At 44.3% G+C, this 17,641-nt stretch overlaps 3 protein-coding genes across 4 annotated transcripts in view; all 3 read left to right on the forward strand.

Moving 5' to 3' along the window:
* The first annotated feature begins 165 nt into the window (after window positions 1–165).
* galk1 (galactokinase 1) lies at window positions 166–11,732 on the forward strand. Its single transcript, XM_024140595.2, has 8 exons — window positions 166–575; window positions 3,445–3,634; window positions 3,890–4,009; window positions 4,092–4,227; window positions 4,361–4,542; window positions 4,620–4,770; window positions 4,897–5,059; window positions 11,237–11,732. The coding sequence occupies exons 1-8, from the start codon at window positions 411–413 to the stop codon at window positions 11,306–11,308; spliced, it is 1,179 nt and encodes a 392-aa protein (XP_023996363.1). The 5' UTR covers window positions 166–410; the 3' UTR covers window positions 11,309–11,732.
* Window positions 5,539–7,464, forward strand: LOC112073266 (BTB/POZ domain-containing protein KCTD21). Its single transcript, XM_024140596.2, has 2 exons — window positions 5,539–6,396; window positions 6,532–7,464. Exons 1-2 carry the CDS (start codon window positions 5,977–5,979, stop codon window positions 7,006–7,008), a joined length of 897 nt encoding a protein of 298 aa, XP_023996364.1. The 5' UTR covers window positions 5,539–5,976; the 3' UTR covers window positions 7,009–7,464.
* An 87-nt stretch (window positions 11,733–11,819) lies between the features above and the next one.
* LOC112073267 (LLGL scribble cell polarity complex component 2) overlaps window positions 11,820–17,641 on the forward strand; it is a 32,752-nt gene continuing 26,930 nt past the window's right edge. The window contains exon 1 of one of the 2 annotated variants that reach the window (XM_024140598.2): window positions 11,820–12,116. The gene's annotated coding sequence lies outside the window, so the exon portion shown is untranslated. The remainder of the gene's footprint in view (window positions 12,117–17,641) is intronic. The other variant, XM_024140597.2, reaches the window with a different exon arrangement.

A 17,641-nucleotide genomic window follows, 5' to 3' on the forward strand; every position in this document is an offset into this window, starting at 1 on the left:
AAAAAAATCCACCCTTGTCCAATGTATTTTGTATTGTAGACGTTTACTAGTCATTTCAATGAAACGTTGTCTATTTCCTTGTACATTGGTTTTAGGGAAGGGACGCAGCTGACAGTGTCATGTGACCTTTCTAAGCCAATCGTAGGGTAAAAACAAACCAGCCCAATTCAGGAAGTGAGTCAGCTGACACATGTCATTTTATCACAATTTTATTGCAACGTTAATCCAACTCCAAGAAAGGTTTATTCGTTTTTTAAAACTTGTAATACACTATTATTTATCGTGATTCAAACGGTATCTCAAACTTAGAACCTCACGTAAGATTCGAATGGTTGAAGATTACAAAGTGCTGCTGCTGGATTTTGGACTCTGAATTCGTGATTTGTCTACTCTACCCGTCTGCTCCATTCATGGCCAGTCCAGTCCCGAGTGTGTCCGAGTTGGTTGCCGAGGCTCGACGTGTGTACGAGCAGAGCTTCGGGGGAGATGGTCCACAGGTGGCAGTGTGTGCCCCAGGCAGGGTCAACCTGATAGGGGAGCACATCGACTACAACCAAGGATTCGTCCTCCCTATGGTAATAATGTCATGAAAGTTGTGTTTATGATATCAATGGTTGTTTATTTAGGACTGTAAAGTGTCACTTATATAGTCCAGTCCACACTGGGTGCACAGATTCATGAAATCCCTGCCGTTTGCATTGACAGCTGAAGTACAGTACCAGTCAAAAGTTTGGATACACCTAATCATTCATGGGTTTTTCTTTAATTTCTTTATTTTTTTATTTTATTATTCTACATTGTAGACTATTAGTGAACACGTCAAAAAAAATGACATAACACATAGGGAATCATGTAGTAACCAAAAAAGTGTTAAACAAATCAAAATATATTTTATATTTGAGATTCTTCAAAGTAGCCACCCTTTGTCTTGATGACACTCTTGGCAGTCTCTCAACCAGCTTCATGAGGAATACTTTTCCAACAGTCTTAAAGGAGTTCCCACATATGCTGAGCACTTGTTGGATGCATCATCCCAAACCATCTCAAATGGGTTGAGGTCAGGTGATTGTGGAGTTCAGGTCATCTGATGCAGCACTCCATCACTCTCTTTGGTCAAATAGCTCTTACACAGCCTGGAGGTGTGTTTTGGGTCATAGTCCTGTTGAAAAACAAATGATCGTTTGTGCTGGGCAGGCAGGCTCAAGCGCAAACCAGATGGGATTGCATATCGCTGCAGAATGCAGTGGTAGCCATGCTGGTTAAGTGTGCCTTGAATTCTAAATAAATCACAGACAGTGTCACCAGCAAAGCACCCCCACAGCATCACACCTCCTCCTCCATGCTTCAAGGAGGGAACCACACATGAGATCATCCGTCTAACTACTCTGCATCTCACAAAGACACTGCGGTTGGAACCAACCATCTCAAATTTGGACTCAACAGACCAAAGGACAGATTTCCACCGATCTAATGTCCATTGCTTGTGTTTCTTGGCCCAATCAATTCTCTTCTTTGGTGTCCTATAGTAGTGGTTTCTTTGCAGCAATTTGACCATAAAGGCCTGATTCATGCAGTGTCCTCTAAACAGTTTTGAGATGTTACTTGAACTCTGTGAAACATTTATTTAGGTTGCAATCTGAGGCTGGTAACTCTAATGAACTTATCCTCTGCAGCAGAGGTAACTCTGGGTCTTTCTTTCCTGTGGCGGTCCTCATGAGAACCAGTTTCATCATAGCACTTGATGGTTTTTGCGACTGCACTTGAAGAAACTTTAAAAGATCTTAAAATGTTCCGGATTGACTGACCTTCATGTCTTTCAGTAATGATGGACTGTCGCTTCTCTTTGCTTATTTGAGCTGTTCTTACCATAATATGGACTTGGTCTTTTACCAAAGGGCTATATACCACCCCTACCTTGTCACAATACAACTGATTGGCTCAAATGCATTAAGAAGGAAAGACATTTCACAAATTAACACATGTGCCTTGTTAAATGTTAATTTGTGAAATGTCTTTCCTTCTTAATGCATTTGAGCCAATCAATCAATGCATTCCAGGTGACTACCTCATGAAGGTGGTTGAGAGAATGCCAAGAGTTTGCAAAGCGGTCATCAAGGCAAAGGGTGGCTACTTTGAAGAATCTCAAATATATGTTGATTAGTTTATCACTTTTTTGGGTTACTACATGATTCCATAATATGTGTTATTTCATAGTTTTGATGTCTACACTATTATTCTACAATGTAAAAAATGTAAAAAAATTACGAAAAAACCTTAAATGAGGTGGTGTGTCCACACTTTTGACTGGTACTGTTTGTGGTTATTATTTGATTAGTACAGGGTCATTGTATGTAGGTCAGGAGACATTGGAGATGTACATTTACAGGCTTTACAGATCCCCAGCCCAGAAGCAAAGGAGACATTGGAGATGGACACTACAGTTCAGAAGTTTGGGGTCACTTAGAAATGTCCTTGTTTTTGAAAGTAAGGAAAAAAAAGTATCCATGAAAATAACATCAAATTGATCAAAAATACAGTGTAGACATTGTTAATGTTGTAAATGACTATTGTAGCTGGAAACGGCTGATTGTTTAATGGAATATCTACATAGGCGTAGAGAGGCCCATTATCAGCAACCATTACTCCTGTGTTCCAATGGCACGTTGTGTTAGCTAATTCAAGTTTATCATTTTAAAAGGCTAATTGATCATTAGAAACCCTTTTGCAATTATGTTAGCACAGCTGAAAACGGTTGTGCTGATTTAAGAAGCAATAAAACTTGCCTTTTTTAGACTAGTTGAGTATCTGGAGCATCAGCATTTGTGGGTTCGATTACAGGCTCAAAATGGCCAGAAACAAAGAACTTTCTTCTGAAACATGTCAGTCTATTCTTGTTCTGAGAAATGAAGGCTATTCCATGTGAGAAATTGCCAAGAAACTGAAGATCTTGTACAATGCTGTGTACTACTCCCTTCATAGAACAGCGCAAACTGGGTCTAACTAGAATAGAAAGAGCAGTGAGGCCCCGGTGCACAACTGAGCAAGAGGACAAGTACATTAGTGTCTAGTTTGAGAAACAGACGCCTCACAAGTCCTAAACTGGCAGCTTCATTAAATAGTACCCGCAAAACACCAGTCTCAATGTCAACAGTGAAGAGGCGACTCCGGGATGCTGTCCTTCTAAGCAGAGTTCCTCTGTCCAGTGTCTGTGTTCTCTTGCCCATCTTAATCTTTTATTTTTATTGGCCAGTCTGAGATATGACTTTTTCTTTTCAACTCTACCTAGAAGGCCAGCATCCCAGAGTCGCCTCTTCAGTCTCAACGTCAACAGTGGTGTTTTGCGGGTACTATTTAGTGAACATGGTTTTACAGATCCCCAGCCCAGAAGCACTCATCAGTCAGTCACATATCTCCAATGCGGTATCTCTTTCATCCTTGTGCCAGGCTCTGCCCATGGTGACGGTGGTGGTTGGCAGTAGGACCTCTGGCCAGAGTGCCTCCATCATTACTGCTGCTAAAGATGTGGAGGAGCCCAGGAGAGTGGACTTTGACTTGCCCAATGACAAGGCTTCTCTGTCTCCTGGGAAACCCAGCTGGGCCAATTATATCAAAGGAGTGGTGCAGCACTACAGAGGTGAATGGAAAGCAATACCTAATGTATCACATCATGAGTCCTGTTGAAATGTGATGTGTTGTGTCACTCTCTGTCTCTCTCTCTCCCCCCTTTCTCTCKCTCTCTGTCTCCCCCCTTTCTCTATATATATATTTCACTCTGTCTCCCCCCCTCTCTCTCTCTCCCTCTCTATACCTCTCACTCTCTGTCTCCCCCCTCTCTCTCTCTGTTTCCCCCTCTCTATCTCTCTGTCTCTCTCCCCATCCCTCCCTTCAGCTCCTCCAGTCCCAGGGTTCAGGGCAGTGATAGCCAGTAGTGTCCCTCTAGGAGGCGGTCTGTCCAGCTCAGCCTCTCTAGAGGTAGCCATGTACACATTCCTACAGCAGCTCAAGCCAGGTGAGTGGACTATATTTGGGTGACATCCAATAGTCTGTGAGTGAGGCTACATGTCATAATGCCATCCCACTACCCTCCTCAGATGACGGGGACAAGGTGGCGAAGGCAGTGGCGTGCCAGAAGGCAGAACACACCCATGCAGGTGTGCCCTGCGGCATCATGGACCAGTTTGTCTCCGTGCTGGGCAGGGAGGCTCATGCTCTACTCATAGACTGCAGGTAACAGGCCTGGTTATAGGCTCAAGTGTTATGGCTAAAGGCTATAGGCTCATGGTAAAGTAATGCTAACACTGTACTTAAAAGGGTTGTTACTGTCTTTTTACTGTGTAATACGCTGCTGTTGTCCGCCCAGGTCCCTGGAGGCCACTCCTGTTCCTCTGTCAGACCCAGGCCTTGTCATCCTCATCAGTAACTCGAACGTGAAGCATTCTCTGACGGGCAGCGAGTACCCTAGCAGACGACGACAGTGTGAGGAGGCAGCTGCCATCTTGGGAAAGGCCAGCCTGAGAGATGCCACAGTGAAGGACCTGGAGGGTAAGAACGAGAGGATGTTCTAGTCTAATACAATCATTGTGTCCTGATATTTCTTGTGATCCCCCCCATTGTTCCAGATGCTAAGAGCCGATTGGACGATGAGACCTATCGAAGGGCTCGTCATGTAATCGAGGAGATAGCGCGGACGGCCCAGGCAGCAGAGTCCCTGAAGAAAGGGGAATACAAAGAGTTTGGCAAACTCATGGTGGAAAGCCACAACTCACTCAGGTGAATAGAGACCACCCTCAAAGAAGTCCTCAATGCAGTCAATGTATTAATGTCCCGAATATTTTTTTTTATGCATGAAAACCATGATAGAAATGCATCCCTCGGTAATGTGTTCCCTACTGTCAGGGACTTGTTTGAAGTGAGCTGCAAGGAGCTGGATGAGCTGGTGTCTGCAGCCGTGGAGGTGGAGGGTGTGTTTGGCAGCAGGATGACAGGGGGAGGGTTTGGAGGATGTACTGTCACACTACTGCAGGCTGAAGCCATAGACAGGACCATGCAGAACATACAGGTGAGGAAGAACACACACACACACACACACGGCAGGTGAATTGTTAAATACTACTGCACTGTTGGAGCTAGGAACACAAGCATTTCGCTACACCCGCAATAACATCTGCTAAATATGAGTATGTGACCATTAACATTTTATTTGACACACACACACACACACACACACACACACACACACACAACACACACACACACACACACTGTGTGAAGGGGACTTGGTGACAAGCTTGCCCAAACTAATCACTGTGGATAAAAGCGCTTTTAGAATCTCTTCTGTCACTTTAAGACAAACTGCTCGGTCCCTGGGCTGTGTCTTGCCCGGACAGCCCTGAGAGAGAGAGAGAGAGAGAGAGAGAGAGAGAGAGAGAGAGTGTGTGTGTGTTTGTGCACGCACCCCTGTCTGTGTGTGTGAGAGCACTGAGTATGGGTTACGGCAGGAGAATAAAAGCTAGCAGCGTCCCTTTATTAGCATTCGAGTCCGGTCGCCTCGCTGTCCTTGTCTCCCGCTGCCAGCAGCTCTGAAACAAACAGCCTTATGCAACTAGCCAGGCCTCGGCTCACTGACAGGAATCCTAAACAGCACAACACCATGAAGAAACAGAACTACTGATAGATAAAATCGACCTGCGCAGAACACCGGCTTTTTACAGATCCAGCTTCCAGAACCACTGAGACTATATTTTCAGATCTTTTTGTCTTCTCATCATTCTTGGGTCTTTTTGTGAGTCGCTCATATCCCAGATACAGATTCGACCTTCCACCTCTGAAACGAAAGTGTCTTCAGGATACAAAAGACACTTGAAACAGCACTGCATTCCATAGAAAGAGACAAAAACAGGAGTGTTCCACAAGAGTTCCACCACTTCCAATCCAGAGTGTTCTAACCTGAGCAGAGGTCGTCTCAGTGCCTGAAGGATGCTGAACCTAAACTCCCCGGACAGCAACACTAACAGCAACAGTAACTCCCTGTCGGACCCCGTGTCTCTCAACGTTGGCGGGGAGATCTACACCACGACCCTGGACACTCTGACACGCTACCAAGACTCCATGCTGGGGGCTATGTTCACCGGACAGATCTCCACGCTCCGGGACAAACGGGGAAATGTGTTCATCGACCGCGATGGGAAAGTTTTCCGCTATATCCTGAACTTCCTGCGTTCCAGCTCCCTGGATCTGCCGGAGGGGTTCTCTGAGATGAGGCTGCTGAGGAGGGAGGCAGATTTCTTCCAGATACGCCCCCTACTGGATGAGATACGGCGGCGCGTCGAGGCCGGACCGCTCAGCCTGAGAGACGCACCCAGAGGAGCCATGCTGCTGGTGGATGTGGACTGCCAGGTGTGTGTGTATTTATTTGCGTGTTTGCTAGCGTTGTAGTGTAAGCATGCGTGTGTGCATGTGGGTTGGTTAATGTGGAACGTGGGTGTGCCTCCACATTAGCACTTCAGCATCAACCTGTCGTTCTCATTTCAGGTGCGTGTGCTACACTTCAACCTACGCCGTGCTCCCGAGAACTATGAACTCCGCACATGCTCAGTGCGCATCCTCACCGCCGAAATCTTCTGTACCTGGCGTGCCTTTCTGGTTCTCCTCTGTGAGCGTTTCTCCTACCGTACCACCCAGGGTCCTACCTCCCCCCTCCCCAGTGACCAGCGCCACAACCGGCTCAAACTGGAGTGGGTTCCCCGGCCAGACGAACTTCCCCAGGACCAGTATGAGAAACAGCAGTACCGAGGACTCGTCGTCTCGGACTCTTGGGCCACACAGACCCACTCTGGGGACCTCTGTGATGTCATCATCCCGCGCCGCAGCCCCTGTGAGGTCAAAGACATGCGCGGGTTTGTGGAGGAGCTGCTGACGATGTCTCTGGCGGAGGGTTTTAGGGTCGACTCAGTGACCCCTGACCCCATGAACATTTTGAACTGCCGTACTCTACAGCTTGTACGGTAGTGATATAGCTCATTCCAGCTCACCACTGAACCACCAGTCATAGACTTACTAAAATAACAAAGGTCACCCTATATTGTTTCCAATCTACTGAAAATTACTGCTTATGAATGGTCTATAACTAACAGACTTTACTAACATTGGAAAGGTCGATCTATGATGTTTACAATCCTCTCTTTGATGTGAAGCTGAGACTGATCCTGCCATCTGAACCCTCTAACGAACTCTGACCTCAGTAGCCCTGCTGTGGAGTCTGTTCTAAACTGTAGGGTAGGCCTTCATCTGGTTTTACAGAATAGACCCTGTCCCCAACAATAAGGAATGGTTGTCTGCTCATCCTGTTGATGATCAGTGCATTTCTTAAAGAGAGAGACGGAGACAGGGTGTGTTAGAGTTTGTGGATTGTCTGTGAGAGAGTGTGCTGCGTTGGTAGGAGGGGTGATCCGACCGTTCCACAGAGCGGGTATGAGTACATTTGTTGGTACTGTTTTGTAAAACAGTGTAATAAACTGATCCGTCTGTAGATATGTTTTCAGCTCATCAATATAATAAACACTACTAAATGAAAAGGTATTTCTCCCTGAACCCCCTATCAGTCAGACTGGTTCAAGTTCCTCAAATCAAATGTTATTGGTCGCATACACATGTTTAGCAGATGTTATTGGTCACATACACGTGTTTAGCAGATGTTATTGGTCACATACACATGTTTAGCAGATGTTATGGGTCACATACACATATTTATCAGATGTTATGGGTCACATACACATATGTATCAGATGGTATTGGTCACATACACATTTGTAGCAGATGTTATGGGTCACATACACATAGTTATCAGATGGTATTGGCAACCATACACATTTTAGCAGATGTTATGGGTCACATACACATTTTTAGCAGATGTTATGGGTCACATACACATTTGTAGCAGATGTTATGGGTCACATACACATTTGTAGCAGATGTTATGGGTCACATACACATATTTATCAGATGTTATTGGTCACATACACATATTTATCAGATGTTATTGGTCACATACACGTGTTTAGCAGATGTTATTCCGGGTGTAGCGAAATACTTGTGTTTCTAGCTCCAACAGTGCAGTAAGATCTAACAAGTAATATCTAAGAAATTCACAACAATACACAAATCTACAGTAAAGGAATAAAGAATATCAATATTTGGACGAGCAATGTCGGCGCGACAGACTGAGAGAATAGAATACAGTATATACATATGAGCTGAGTAATGCTAAATATGTAAACATTATTAAAGTGACTAGTGTTCCATTATTAAAGTGGCCAGTGATTTCAAGTCTCTGTACAGTTGAACTTGGGTTGGAGTCATTAAAACTTGTTTTCAACCACTCCACAAATTTCTTGTTAACAAACTATAGTTTTGGCAAGTCAGTTAGGACATCTACTTTGTGCATGACAAGTCATTTTTCCAACAGTTGTTTACAGACAGATTATTTCACTTATAATTCACCGTATCACAATTCCAGTGTGTCAGAAGTTTACATACACAAAATTGACTGTGCCTTTAAACAGCTTGGAAAATTCCAGAAAATGATGGCTTTAGAAGCTTCTGATAGGCTAATTGACATCATTGGAGGTGTACCTGTGGATGTATTTCGAGGCCTACCTTCAAACTCAGTGCCTCTTTGCTTGACATCATGGGAAATCTAAAGAAATCAGCCAAGACCTCAGAAAAAGAAATGTAGACCTCCACAAGTCTGGTTCATCCTTGGGAGCAATTTCCAAACGCCTGAAGGTACCACATTCATCTGTACAAACAATAGTATGCAACTATAACCACCATGGGACCATGCATCCATCATACCGTTTGAAGGAGACGCGTTCTGTCTCCTAGAGAGGAACGTACTTTGGTGCGAAAAGTGCAAGTCAATCCCAGAACAACAGCAAAGGACCTTGTGAAGATGCTGGAGGAAACAGGTGCACGAGTATCTATCTCCACAGTTAAACGAGTTCTATATCGACATAACCTGAAAGGCCGCCCAGCAAGGAAGAAGCCACTGCTCCAACACCCCCATTAAAAAGCCAGACTACAGTTTGCAACTGCACATGGGGACAAAGATTGTACTTTTGGAGAAATGTCCTCTGGTTTGATGAAACAAAAATAGAACCGTTTGGCCATAATGACCATCGTTATGTTTGGAGGGAAAAGGGGGACGGCTTGCAAGCCGAAGAACACCATCCCAACCGTGAAGCACGTGGGTTGCAGCATCATGTTATGAGGGTGCTTTGCTGCAGGAGGGACAGGTGCACTTCACAAAATAGATGACATCATGAGGACGGAAGATTATGTGGATATATTGAAGCAACATCTCAAGACATCAGTCAGAAAGTTAAAGCTTGGTTGCAAATGGGTTTTCCAAATGGACAATGGCCCTAAGCATACTTCCAAAGTTGTGGCAAAATGGCTTAAGGACAACAAAGTCAAGGTATTAGAGTGGCCTTCACAAATCCCTGACCTCAATCCCATAGAAAATTTGTGGGCAGAACTGAAAAAGCGTGTGCGAGCAAGGAGGCCTACAAACCTGACTCAGTTACACCAGCTTTGTCAGGAGGAATGGGCCAAAATTTACCAACTTATTGTGGGAAACTTGTGGAAGGCTACCTGAAACATTTGACCCAAGGTAAACAATTTAAAGGCAATGCTACCAAATACCAATTGAGTGTATGTAAACTTCTGACCCACTGAGAATGTGATGAAAGATATCAAAGCTGAAATAAATCATTCTCTCTACTATTATTCTGACATTTCACATTCTTAAAATAAAGTGGTAATCCTAACTGACCTAAAACAGGGATTGTTTACATGGATTAAAAGTCAGCAATTGTGAAAAAGTGTGTATAAATGTATTTGGCTAAGGTGTATGTAAACTTCCGACTTCAACTGTATAAAGGGCAGCAGCCTCTGTGCTAGTGATTGCTATTTAACAGTCTGATGGCCTTGAGATAGAAGCTGTTTTTCAGTCTGTTGGTCCCAGCTATGATGCACCTGTACTGATCTCGCCTTCTAGATGATAGCGGGGTGAACAGGCAGTGGCTCGGGTGGTTGTTGTCCTTGATGATCTTTTTGGCCTTCCTGTGACATCGGGTGCTATAGGTGTCCTGGAGGGCAGGTAGTTTGCCCCTAGTGATGCGTTGGGCAGACCGCACCTCCCTCTGGAGAGCCCTGCGGTTGCGGGCGGTGCAGTTGCCATACCAGGCGGTGATACAGCCCGACAGGATGCTCTCAATTGTTCATCTGTAAAAGTTTGAGGGTTTTAGGTGCCAAGCCACATTTCTTCAGCCTCCTGAGGCGCTTTTGCGCCTTCTTCCCCGCACTGGCTGTGTGGGTGGACGATTTCAGTTTGTCCGTGATGTGTATGCCGAGGAACTTCAAGTTTTCCAACTTCTGCACTGCTGTCCCTTCGATGTGAATAGGGGGGTGCTCCCTCTGCTGTTTCCTGAAGTCCATGATCAGCTCCTTTGTTTTGTTGACGTTGAGTGAGAGGTTATTTTCCTTGCACCACACACTCAGGGCCCTCACCTCCTCCCTGTAGGCTGTCTCGTCATTGTTGGTAATCAGGCCTACTACTGTTGTGTCGTCTGCAAACTTGATGATTGAGTTGGAGGCATGCATGCTGAGCACGCACCCTTGTGGGGCCCCAGTGTTGAGGATCAGCGAAGTGGACATGTTGTTTCCTACCTTCACCACCTGGGGGCGGCCCATCAGGAAGGTCAGGACCCACTTATACAGGGCGGGGTTCAGACCCAGGGCCTCGAGCTTAATGATGAGCTTGGAGGGTACTATGGTGTTGAATGCTGAGCTGTAGTCAATGAACAGCATTCTCAACTAGGTATTCCTCTTGTCCAGATGGGATAGGGCATCTGTACTGACATTTTGTCAGTTACTGTACTGTAGGAGGAAGGGGGATGTGATGTGTAATTTTAGAACGAAGGAAGGAGGAAGTATGTGAGGAAAATATCAGTATGGAAGAGGAAAGATGCCTGGTTGGAAAACAGCTAGTCTCTTCCTCTTATCCATCTACTCAGTCCCCAATGCAGCTTTGTTTGCAGATCCTGAAGGAAATATGCATGTGCAAGCAATAGGGTGATGATGGCCTCACTTTTATCCTTACATTACTGTTTTCAATATTTTGAATGAACTCAAAAGCAAATAAAATAACTCATTAGCTTTGGATTTCTCTCTACAGGAGCGATACAGTGGATCCCCAACTTTCTACATCACAACTCCCTCACAAGGAGCTCGGGTCATGAGTCTATGAAGAGCAAACACTACATTTTTCCATTATGTACAACTTCATCGCAAAAAAAAAAAACACACATTCCTATTGATTTTTCTATGATATTTTGTTTGCCTATGTAGCAATGTTTAATCAATCCTGTGGGGGCGAAATGAGCAGGTAAAGCAATCTATTGTAAGACTTTTCTTCAGAGTGCCTTAAACTATCATGATATTAATACAGCTAGTAATTGCCAAGCACTAAATCAAGTAAAGTATCATCTCTTGTGGTTGCATCTGAAAGACTGTAATAATGTTGTTTTGTACAATTAGAAAAGTGCCATAAATATAGGATGATTGTTCCACTATAAATAAGGCAAATCTACAAAAATAAACAATCTTCTAAACTTCAGAATGAGTTTGAGACCTTATAACTTCATGCAACATCCGAAAATGTATTTGGGGAAATTTCTTTTTTTTTTTATATTACATTTGGAGCCAAACCTATTTCTTTGCTCATGCCCCCCTCCCCCGCTGATTCGTATCCCGGAAGGGGGAGGTGAAAGGAGGAGTTACTCAGAGGAGGCTAGCCAGTCAAGTTGCACTCTGTGGGTCAGGGGCATCGTCAGGAAACATCGAGGCTGCCTTGGCTGGGCTAAGGAAAGAAAAGTGGAATAGCTACCAAACAAACACAGGATCTGAGTTAACGTATTTCAAGACAAGCCGACGACGTGCTTTGGATTCTGATTCGATTTTTTATTGATTAGGGAAGTCGAGACGTGGCAAAACTGGACGCCGACCAAGCGTTGTGAATTAGCGGGTGAAAGAATAGTGGACACGTTCGGAGTAAGGTGAGTTTCGAAGGGCCTGAGCAAAAGAGGAGTGTCGCTTCTACAGGTGATGTAGCCTGTCGTTAGCTAGCCAAATAACGAACTAGACAGTTATGTTATCAAAATATGATGGGAAAGATGAATTGCCAGCTACTGTTTGAGTTTAAGTCAACGTATATATTGTAGCTAAGGGACTCGGGGATAACACGGGTACATGCTAACTAGCTGGTTAAACTAGCTAGCTAGTAAGTCACGTTCTCTTGATTTGCCAACTACCATCATGTGATGAATGGTTAACTAGCTGGCTAACTAACTTTAGCTAGGTTAGCTTGAGTGTTGTTGGTTAACCGCTGCCAAGCCATTAATTCCATTCAATGTCCAGGAAGGAAAGGGTCTGTAAACCTTAAACGCATATGAAATCATAATCTTTACTTTTATATACAAGGGACTGAAACAAGCAGCTGTTGGCTAACGAGCAAATTGGCCATCTAACTTATTTGCTGCACAAGTTGGTGAAATAACTAGTTAGTAGGCGACTAAACTCAACTCCACGGTTTACGATGGGCTAAATCGTGCCTTTAAGTTTAATTGGCTAGTGAAATAACTAAACAAACTCGCCATCACAAACAATTCACGTTTTTAGTCAGCTTGCTAATGGGAAGTTCTTGACTTTTGATTTAATATATAGCTATATATACATACACACAAGTATGTGGACACCCCTTCAAAGCAGTGGATTCGTCTATTTCAGCCACACCCGTTGCTGACAGGTGTATACAATCAAGCACACATCCTTGCAATCTCAATATAGAAACATTGACAGTAGACTGGCCTTGCTGAAGAGCTGTGAATTTCAACGTGATACTGTCCTAGGATGCCACCTTTCCAACAAGTCAGTTTGTAAAATGTCTGCCCTGCTAGAGCTTCCCCAGTCAACTGTAAGCACTGTTATTGTGAAGTGGAAATGTCTTGGAGCAAGAACAACTCAGGTGCGAAGTGGTAGGCCACACAAGCTCACAGAACGGGACCACCGAGTGCTGTAGCGTGTAAATATTGTCTGTCCTCGGTTGCAACACTCACAACCAAGTTCCAAACTGTCTCTAGAAGCAACATCAGCACAATAACTGTTCAGCAGGAGCTTCATGAAATGGGTTTCCATGGCCGAGCAGCCGCACACAAGCCTAAGATCACCATGCGCAATGCCAAATGTCGGCTGGAGTGGTGTTAAGCTCACTGCCATTTGGACTCTGGCGCAGTAGAAATGCCTTCTCTGGAGTGATGAATTGCACTTCACCATCTGGCATTACAATGGACAACTGGGTTTTGCGGATGCCAGGAGAACCCTACCTGCCCGAATGCATAGTGACAACTGTAAAGTTTGGAGGAACAATGGTTTAGGGCTCTTTTTCATGGTTTGAGCGAGGCCCCTTAGTTACAGTGAAGGAAAATTAACGCTACAGCATGCAATGACATTCTAGATGATTCTGTGCTTCCAACTTTGTGGCAACAGGTTGGGGAAGGCCATTTCCTGTTTCAGCATGACAGTGTCCTCGTGCACAAAGCGAGCTCCATACAGAAAGGGATTGTCGAAATTGGTGTGGAAGAACTTGACTGACCTTGACAGAGCCCTGACCTCAACCCCATCGAACACCTTTGTAATGAATTGGAACGCTGACTGTGATCCAAGCCTAATTTTGAAAGTTTTTTCTAATGCAGTCGCAAAAACCATCCAGCGCCATGATGAAACTGGCTCTCATGAGGACCACCACAGGAAGGGAAGACCGAGTTAAATCTGCTGCAGAGGATAAGTTCATTAGAGTTACCTGCACCTCAGATTGCAGCCCAAATAAATGCTTCACAGAGTTCAAGTAACAGACATATTACAACATCAACTGTTCAGAGGAGACTGTGTGAATCAGGCCTTCATGGTCGAATTGCTGCAAAGAAACCACTACTAAAGGACACCAATAAGAAGAGACTTGCTTGGGCAAGAAACATAAGCAATGGAAATCATAGACCAGTGGAAATCTGTCCTTTGGTCTGATGAGTCCAAATTTAAGATTTTGGGTTTCAACCGCCGTGTCTTTGTGAGATGCAGAGTAGGTGAACGGATGATCTCCAAATGTGTGGTTCCCACCATGAAGTGTGGAGGAGGTGTAATGGTGCTTTGCTGGTGACACTGTCAGTGAATTATTTAGAATTTAAAGGCACACTTAACCAGCATTGCTCCCACAGTGACATGCCATCCCATCTGGTTTGTGTTTAGTGGGACTGTCATTTGTTTTTCAACAGGACAATGACCAACCAACACCCTTCCAGGCTGTGTTAGGGCTATTTTATAGATGTTTTTTAACACTTTTTTGGTTACTACATGATTCCATATGTGTTATTTCATAGTTTTGATGTCTTCACTATTATTTTGCAATGTAAAAAATAGTCAAAATAAAAACCCTTTAATGAGTAGGTGTCAACTTTTGACTGGTAATGTGAATGTGATGTATGATATGAATCTAGTTTAAAAAGTAACAAGAAATTATGCTAATAACTGATTTTGTATCATGAGGGAGAAACTGACAAAGATATTTTTAAAGCTGATCTTGTTTTTTTTAATGTATTTTAAGGAAAGAGTAGGAGTTGGTAGGTAAGGCGTGTCTCTCCGGCTCACAGGTTGAGATAGTTTTGAGTCGCCGTTAGAGTAGGGTTTCATCAATGAGTAATTGTCTGTTTTGGGAGTGGGGGGGGGCATGGAGTTGTGACTTGGATTAATTCATGACCAAAATTACAACAATCTTGCCCTCAAGACCAATGTCCATAGCATAGGACTGTTTTGGTTCAAACATGACCGGCACTTTGTTCTTGGCTCTGGTAACAGTGAGAATACCTACGATTGTATTCATAGGACAGTGAGTCAGTCTGTCAACTGCCTGTCATCTGTTTGCAGTTCTATTAAACCTATGCAAATATGCAGTAATTAATTTGCACTCATTTCTATTTTTTTTTTAAATGGCTTTTACAGGTGTCAACTATTTACTCAATGAGTCAAGCTTGCTGTTCCTTTGGACATGCCAGTGTTTTCCTACCACTACTCACCTTGCTCTATTGCCCCCCCCCCCCCCCCCCTGCCTAAATAATTTAGCTTCTATAGGTTTCTATGCATGGGGAAAAAAGACTAGGACAGACAGTCCACTGGCACTGCCCACTCCTTCATTCCCACCTGCAGCTGTGCTAGCCAAACAACACCCCTTTGTTCCCAGCATACCACAGCTGTTGGGACATGATAAACTTCGACCTGAAATGAGGCTAACTCTCCAATCAAAACAACCGCCTGTCACAAAATGTAGATCAGTCTTGATAAGGAAAGCCAAGGAAACCTAGAGATCGAATCTCTATGGCTGTTTGTTTTCATTAGAGTAGCTCTATAGACCACGATAAGGGTGCTTACTACTTAGCCAAGTGTTGAATGACAGGAAAGCATAAAATGATGGACAGATACAGCAAGTTTACAAAACAATGAGTAACTGACGAACCAGTGACCACTTTCATTCTCCAAACAAATTCTCCAAATCTCACCTGTCTAACTTAAACTTTCAACCTGAGTTTCCCCAACCGTAAAAGGGCAACAACAGGCCCTCATAGGGTTACAAGCTAAAACATGACCCTATCAAGCCTGTGTCGAGTGGCCTAGGCGCACTCCCTTACCACACAGGCTTGATAGGGTCATGTTTTAGCTTGTAACCCTATGAGGGCCTGTTGTTGCCCTTGTGCGGTTGGGGAAACTCAGGTTGAAAGTCCTATGTTCTGTCGGTGGCTCGTTAAGCCCACATACCGTAGACTGTCCTAGTTAGGCTGACTCCTGTTTGCCAATGTGGAACCGTTTACCTCGCAGGAGAAGTTGTCTGTGGTTAGCCAGTGAGACATGAGAGGAAGTGGAGTCGCTGTGAACATACCTCCCTTGTTTTACTAAAGCCTCTAGGTGCCATTCTAGGTAGCGAACTAAAGCGTCAGAAAGTAGGCCAACTGTAAAAGATGAGCAACTAGACAAGGTAACGTATTCTTTGGTTGGGAGGACTGTAATTCCTCTGTCTATAGTCAAGACTCTGTAGGCCTACGCTACCCAGTCTGTTGAAACGCTTCGCTTGATGCATTATACCACCATCAAACATCCCTCAAGGGGATGATAATGTCAGTGTGCACTCTACTCCACACAGTAGGTTATGAGCATTAATACAGCTAGTAGCATTGTCACCATACCGCAACATGGCCAATTTGTGAACTGTGATTACCGGAAAGAGGGGTTGAGCGGCGCTGTCTTACTTCCTGCCGACCACACCCAGACATTATCTTGTTTCTGTCCTTAGACTGACACGGTGAGAAGAGCAGCCTCTCACTGCTGTGGTACAGGGTCCCAGTGAACGCATTGTTCCTCGATCCAATTACCCTTGAAATAAAGGTTGTTGGTTTCACCTATTCAACCTCGTCAGATCAGTGATTAGGCCTCCACTACCTCAACCAAGGCAATATGTTTCTACGGTATTGGAACATGCAGGCCACATCAGTTCATGCTGACTGTGAAGTGAGTGAGTGGGAGTCGAGTCATCACTAAGAATAGCCCTGCAATGAGGGACTATGGTTCAGACTGTACTCGCTTCCCCTTTCTCTCTCTGATGTTTGGATGTAATGCTCATTCAGGCCGACTAAACGTTCCGCCCTGCGCTCTTCTGGCTTCTCAGGCCGACGGTTAAGAGTCTATTTGCAATTTCACCAAGAAGCGTGACTACATTTTTATAAGGGTCAGTGAGACTCTAAAAGCCCCCCCTCTTTCTTAGAGTAGAGGGATCAGGAGAGGGTAACTGACACTGAGGGAGAGCACCTCCTTTATGCTGTGAGCGAGGGAAGGGATTGGGAGGAGGACGGGAGAGGTGTTTTCTTGCCAACACAGGTAATTCACCTCGACTGTATTGTTGATTCCTGCACTTGTCAGACAGGTTGTGTGTGTGTGCAAATTAGGCTCATTTTAGCTTTCTAGCCACACGTATAACAACGGACATAATTTCCCTCTTCTGGTTTGATCAACTTTGTTTTGACTCATGAGCCTGTTCCATGGAAGTAACATATTAGTAGGATATTTTAAATTTAAAGCCCTGACATAGCTGGCGATTGCATAAGAATATAAGTAGAATATTTAAGATGGCAGGCATTTCCTGGCAACTTGGTCTGAAGCAGAATGCCAGCTATGTTGTTTTCAAGACGGGGCTCTAGTAGTATGTTATTTAGTCTAGTTTACGGGCAGTGTTGGTGCCCTGTCCAGACACGTTAGTGTGTATTTTTTTCTCCCTCTGACATCTCTCTCACCTGTCTGATGGTTCAAGTTGATAGAATGCTGGGAATTTGATGATGTCACGTTTTGAGGGATTGCGAACTAACCAAGAATGGGTGTGATTTCCCCGTAACCAAGTATTTCAGAAGAATTTAATATTAATTTTGTCTTAGTCATTAGGCTTGGGCGGTGTTCCGTGTATACCGCGGAAGGTAGCCTAGTGGTTAGA

Source organism: Salvelinus sp. IW2-2015, unplaced genomic scaffold (genome assembly GCF_002910315.2).
Source record: "Salvelinus sp. IW2-2015 unplaced genomic scaffold, ASM291031v2 Un_scaffold2203, whole genome shotgun sequence".
NCBI classification, from domain to species: Eukaryota; Metazoa; Chordata; class Actinopteri; order Salmoniformes; family Salmonidae; genus Salvelinus; species Salvelinus sp. IW2-2015.

Excerpts from the sequence above, each read along its gene's own strand:
- LOC112073266 (XM_024140596.2), top strand. The coding sequence starts at position 5,977 with ATGCTGAACCTAAACTCCCCGGACAGCAACACTAACAGCAACAGTAAC. Across the intron at positions 6,397-6,531 it reads TGGTGGATGTGGACTGCCAG|GTGCGTGTGCTACACTTCAA; the intron begins GTGTGTGTGTAT and ends TTCTCATTTCAG.
- galk1 (XM_024140595.2), top strand. The coding sequence starts at position 411 with ATGGCCAGTCCAGTCCCGAGTGTGTCCGAGTTGGTTGCCGAGGCTCGA. Across the intron at positions 576-3,444 it reads AAGGATTCGTCCTCCCTATG|GCTCTGCCCATGGTGACGGT; the intron begins GTAATAATGTCA and ends TCCTTGTGCCAG. Across the intron at positions 4,543-4,619 it reads CACAGTGAAGGACCTGGAGG|ATGCTAAGAGCCGATTGGAC; the intron begins GTAAGAACGAGA and ends CCATTGTTCCAG.